General features: G+C 34.7%; 1 protein-coding gene and 1 long non-coding RNA gene across 2 annotated transcripts in view; one reads left to right on the forward strand and one right to left on the reverse strand.

Moving 5' to 3' along the window:
- The window catches only part of LOC107704378 (uncharacterized), a 10,271-nt gene extending 7,904 nt beyond the window's left edge, over positions 1 to 2,367 (forward strand). Inside the window, exon 3 of the long non-coding RNA XR_001635951.1 lies at positions 2,315 to 2,367. This is a non-coding gene — a long non-coding RNA (uncharacterized LOC107704378). The remainder of the gene's footprint in view (positions 1 to 2,314) is intronic.
- LOC107704377 (heat shock protein HSP 90-alpha 1) overlaps positions 1 to 5,145 on the reverse strand; it is a 9,865-nt gene extending 4,720 nt beyond the window's left edge. Inside the window, exons 1-5 of the mRNA XM_016507291.1 lie at positions 4,932 to 5,145; positions 2,687 to 2,839; positions 2,236 to 2,602; positions 2,018 to 2,151; positions 1,633 to 1,932 (exon numbers count right to left, since the gene is read on the reverse strand). Of these exons, the coding sequence (XP_016362777.1) occupies positions 1,633 to 1,932; positions 2,018 to 2,151; positions 2,236 to 2,602; positions 2,687 to 2,839 (954 nt within the window). The 5' untranslated portion in view covers positions 4,932 to 5,145. The remainder of the gene's footprint in view (positions 1 to 1,632; positions 1,933 to 2,017; positions 2,152 to 2,235; positions 2,603 to 2,686; positions 2,840 to 4,931) is intronic.
- Between the last annotated feature and the right edge of the window lie 65 nt (positions 5,146 to 5,210).

The following is a 5,210-nucleotide window of genomic DNA, read 5'->3' on the forward strand; positions in this document are numbered from 1 at the left end:
TGGTTTAAAAACAAAACGATTGGTGGTTTAAAAAACAAGAAGATTGCCGGTTTAAAAACAGGACGATTGGTGGTTTAAACAATAAGACGATTGGTGGTTTAAAAACAAAACGATTGGTGGATTAAAAAAACTAAACGATTGGTGGTTTAAAAACAAGATGATTGGTGGTTTAAAAACAAAACGATTGGTGGTTTAAAAAAACTAAACAATTGGTGGTTTAAAAAACAAGATGATTGGTGGTTTAAAAAGGACGATTGGTGGTTTAAAAAAGAGGACGATTGGTGATTTAAACAATAAGACAATTGGTGGTTTAAAAACAAAACGATTGGTGGTTTAAAAACAAGATGATTGGTGGTTTAAAAAACAAGACGATTGGTGGTTTAAAAACAGCATGATTGGGCAAAACGATTGGTGGTTTAAAAACAGGACGATTGGTGGTTTAAAAACAAGACGATTGGTGGTTTAAAAACAGGATGATTGGTGGTTTAAACAATAAGACGATTGATGGTTTAAAAACAAAACGATTGGTGGTTTAAAAAACAAGAAGATTGCCGGTTTAAAAACAGGACGATTGGTGGTTTAAAAAACAAGACGATTGGTGGTTTAAAAAACAAGACGATTGGTGGTTTAAAAAAACTAAATGATTGGTGGTTTAAAAAACAAGACGATTGGTGGTTTAAAAACAGGACGATTGGTGGTTTAAAAACAAGACGATTGGTGGTTTAAAAACAGGACAATTGGTCGTTTAAAAACAGGACAATTGGTGGTTTAAAAACAGGACGATTGGTGGTTTAAAAACAAGACGATTGGTGGTTTAAACAATAAAACGATTGGTGGTTTGAACAATAAGACGATTGGTGGTTTAAAAACAAAACGATTGGTTGTTTAAAAAAACTAAACGATTGGTGGTTTAAAAACAAGACGATTGGTGGTTTAAAAACAAAACGATTGGTGGTTTAAAAAACAAGAAGATTGCCGGTTTAAAAACAGGACGATTGGTGGTTTAAAAGCAAAACAACTGGTGGTTCAAAAGCAAAATGATTGGTGGTTTAATTAAAAGCAAGACGATTGGTGGTTTAAAAATAAGACGATTGGTGGTTTAAAAGCAAGACGATTGGTGGTTTAAAAACAAAACGATTGGTGGTTTAAAAAACAAGACGATTGGTGGTTTAAAAAACAGGACGATTGGTGGTTTAAACAATAAGACGATTGGTGGTTTAAAAACAAAACGATTGGTGGTTTAAAAACAAGATGATTGGTGGTTTAAAAACAGGACGGTTGGTGGTTTAAACAATAAGACGATTGGTGGTTTAAAAACAAAACGATAGGTGGTTTAAAAAAAACAAACTGATTGGTGGTTTAAAAGCAAAACAATTGGTGGTTCAAAAGCAAAATGATTGGTGGTTTAAAAATAAGACGATTGGTGGTTTAAACAATAAGATGATTGGTGGTTTAAAAACAAAACGATTGGTGGTTTAAAAACACGATGATTGGTGGTTTAAAAGCAAAACGATTGGTGGTTTAATTAAAAACAAGATGATTGGTGGTTTAAAAACAAAACTATTGGTGGCTTAATCATCTAGTCTACTCAATAAGAGCTCCATTCATTTTTGACTCAATATTCCTACCAACCTTAACAGCCAGGTGATCCTCCCAGTCGTTGCTCAAACTCTTGTAGAACTCGCCGTACTCCTCGTTAGTGATGTCATCAGGGTTACGGGTCCAAATGGGCTTGGTCTTGTTGAGCTCCTGAGCATCAATGTACTTTTCCTTGACCTTCTTCTTCCTCTTGTTCTGCCCATCTTTGGTGTCTTCATCTTCATCGGCGCCCAAGTCCTCAATCTTGGGTTTGTCTTTCTCATCGCCAGCCGCCACCTCTTCCTCCTTTTCTCCTTCTTCAAGGTCAACCTCTTTCTCTCTCTGTTTCTCAACCTGCAAGATGAGAATTGATGCTTTATTTGTTCAAGTCGAGAGGAACCAAGGTTTGCAGTTCTGGTACCAAAGTACAAGCACTTACGAAGAGCGTAATGGGGTAACCGATGAACTGAGAGTGTTTCTTCACGACTTCCTTGATGCGCTTCTCCTCAACATATTCAGATTGATCCTCTTTAAGGTGGAGAATGACTTTGGTGCCACGTCCAATGGATGGGCCTGCAATTCCAAAGCAAATGCATATGTCAAGTTCCAGTACTTTTAGACTAAAAAAAACAATAAAACACTTATGAGGGCTCATACTGTTGTCTGGCTTCACTGTGAAAGAACCACCAGCTGCAGACTCCCAGATGTACTGCTCGTCATCGTTGTGTTTGGTGAGGACCGTGACTTTCTCGGCCACCAAGTAGGCAGAATAGAAACCCACTCCAAACTGGCCGATCATAGAAATGTCCGCTCCAGCCTGCAGGGCCTCCATGAAGGCCTTGGTGCCGGATTTGGCGATGGTGTCCAGGTTGTTGATGAGGTCTGCTTTGGTCATGCCGATGCCGGTGTCGATGATTGTGAGCGTGCGCTCTTTCTGATCGGGGATGAGTTCAATCTTCAGGTCCTTGCATGAGTCGAGTTTGCTTGGGTCTGTCAAGCTCTCATATCTGATCTTGTCCAATGCCTGTTTTGAAGATATGCATTGTGTTATTGTGAATTTTTGGAACAAATGCTGGAACATAAATGGAGAATGCACTGATTGACTTACATCTGAAGAGTTGGAGATGAGCTCCCTGAGGAAGATCTCTTTGTTGGAATAAAAGGTGTTGATGATCAGAGACATCAGCTGAGCGATCTCAGCCTGAAAGGCAAAGGTCTCTGCTTCCTCTTCCATCATGGGCTGTGTGGCGTTCTCGGGCATCTGCATAAAAGATTAATAATAAGGATTATAAATAAGGATTCTGGAATATAAAGCATATATATATATATGTGTGACCCTGCAGCACAAAAGCAGTGTTAAGTCGCTGGGGTATATTTGTAGCAATAGCCAACAATACATTGTATGGGTCAAAATTATAAATTTTTCTTTTATGCCAAAAATCATTAGGATATTAAGTAAAGATCATGTTCCATGAAGATATTTAGTAAATGTCCTACTGTAAATATATCAAAACTTAATTTTTGATTAGTAATATGCATTGCTAAGAGCTTCATTTGGACAACTTTAAAGATGATTTTCTCAATATTTTGATTTTTTTGCACCCTCAGATTCCAGATTTTCAAATAGTTGTATCTCAGCCAAATATTGTCCGATCCTAACAAACCATACATCAATGGAAAGCTATTTATTCAGCTTTCATATGATGCATACATCTCAATTTCGAAAAATTGACCCTTATGACTGGTTTTGTGCTCCAGGGTCACATATTTAATTTAATTAATTTAATTTAATTTAAATAGATTTCTGAGCATTGTCTGTCCTTTAGTAATTCTTACTAAATATATATGTTGGAATGACACCTGTTTTTTAAATAATTATTTTAACTTCTTTTATATTCCTCTGATACTACAAAATATTTGTATATAAATAGTTATGTGGTACAATATTCTACTTATGCTCTCATTACTTTCATCACTGCATTAAAAATAGCTCAAAATTGTACTAATTAAAGGTGCAGATTATTCACAACTAAAAAATTGAATTAAAAAATAAAATGAAAGCGAATTATATATTAACTTTGGTACTTTGTCAAAATCAGTGTTATTTTAGTATCATTGAGATACTATTATAGTTTTGAATTAGATTTTATTTTTTATATTTTTTATGCTTTTCATGTGCTTTCATCTTTATTTTAGTTAAAGTTTTAGTAATTTTGTTGTTTTAAAATATTTCACACATTCATGATTTTTATTTCAGCTTCAGTTACTGTAGTACATCAAGTTAAACTAAATGAAAACGAGAAATGTTAAACCAGCTGAAATAAAATACGTCTAATTTTTTATATTTTATTTTGTTATTATTTGGTAACAATTTTTTTTTTCATTTTATAGATAACATTTTTTAATTTTAGTTAACTATAATAATCCTGTTCAAAATACAGATACATTTATTCGTATATAAATGTTGGAATGACAACTTAGTGATATTTTCAATTTCAATTCTCTGTGTGTATGTACTGTACATGTGGAAGAATTGACAATAAAGCAGACTTGACTTGACTTGACTTGATAATTATAAATGCTAATTTATACATAATCGTCAAGGTCACAAATATTTCATACTAAAAATGTGGTAGACTGCTTTTATTACTTTCATCCTAAAATTATTTGAATTAAAACGGCAGATTATTCTAAACTAAAAAGGTAAAAAAAAAAAAAAGGGTTATATATGGTCAGTTTTTCAAAATACAAGCAAATAGCTTTTATCTCTGGCTAAAAGCCTTTAAACTTTGAATGAATGATGATAAAGCAACAGCTGATCCCACTGAATCAACAGCACATGTCCAGCACCTGTCACTACTAATTTAAAGAGGGAGGAGTGTCACATGTCACAGAAGCAGAAGGCAAATGGTGCACCTAAAGTGTCCTTTATACCCCATTTTAGGGGGTTTTGCTAATGTAATATGACCTATTCTAATTTTTAGGATCATATTTTGAGTTACTCTGACTTAACAAATTGTCTGAAAAGCCACAGCTGTCTAGAGCCGGCATGCTTGCAGACATGTGCTCTTAGCTTCTATATGCAACCCATTGAATTTGCTTACATTTTTTTGGCTTTAATTTTGAATGTGAGGGAAAAGTTTGAAATGTTGTAAAATTGAGAAAACTCAACTAAATAAAGAAATAAAATAAGTAAACACTATATTTACCATTAATGCCATTCAAATGATTCTATGTTCTGATACAATTGTAACATATTTTTTTAAATGCATTCCTAAATTAAATTTAAATTCTACAAATTTTAAAAACGGTGCAAATCACAAATTTAATGTATGGAATTTCATTCCTCTTACCTTGATGATTGTCTTCTGTATAAAGCGTCTGTGCAAAAAGTCTTCTGGCGTATGGAGATCTACTCCACTGGAGTTTGCTTTGAGTTTGTTGAGCTGTGCTCTCTCGTGTTGACTTCTCGTCGCTGCTTTGGCTTTGGGTTTATCTGCCGAGCATCGGGCCTTCTTCAGCCTTTATATACTCGTGAGCAAAGTTTCTCGAAACCCCCGATTGAGAAAGTTCCAGAAGGAGTGTTCACTAGAGTAAGGAGGGGTGATAGAGAGCTAAAGTAAGACCGGCGG

This window comes from Sinocyclocheilus anshuiensis, unplaced genomic scaffold (assembly GCF_001515605.1).
Source record: "Sinocyclocheilus anshuiensis isolate Anshui unplaced genomic scaffold, SAMN03320099.WGS_v1.1 scaffold1115, whole genome shotgun sequence".
NCBI classification, from domain to species: domain Eukaryota; kingdom Metazoa; phylum Chordata; class Actinopteri; order Cypriniformes; family Cyprinidae; genus Sinocyclocheilus; species Sinocyclocheilus anshuiensis.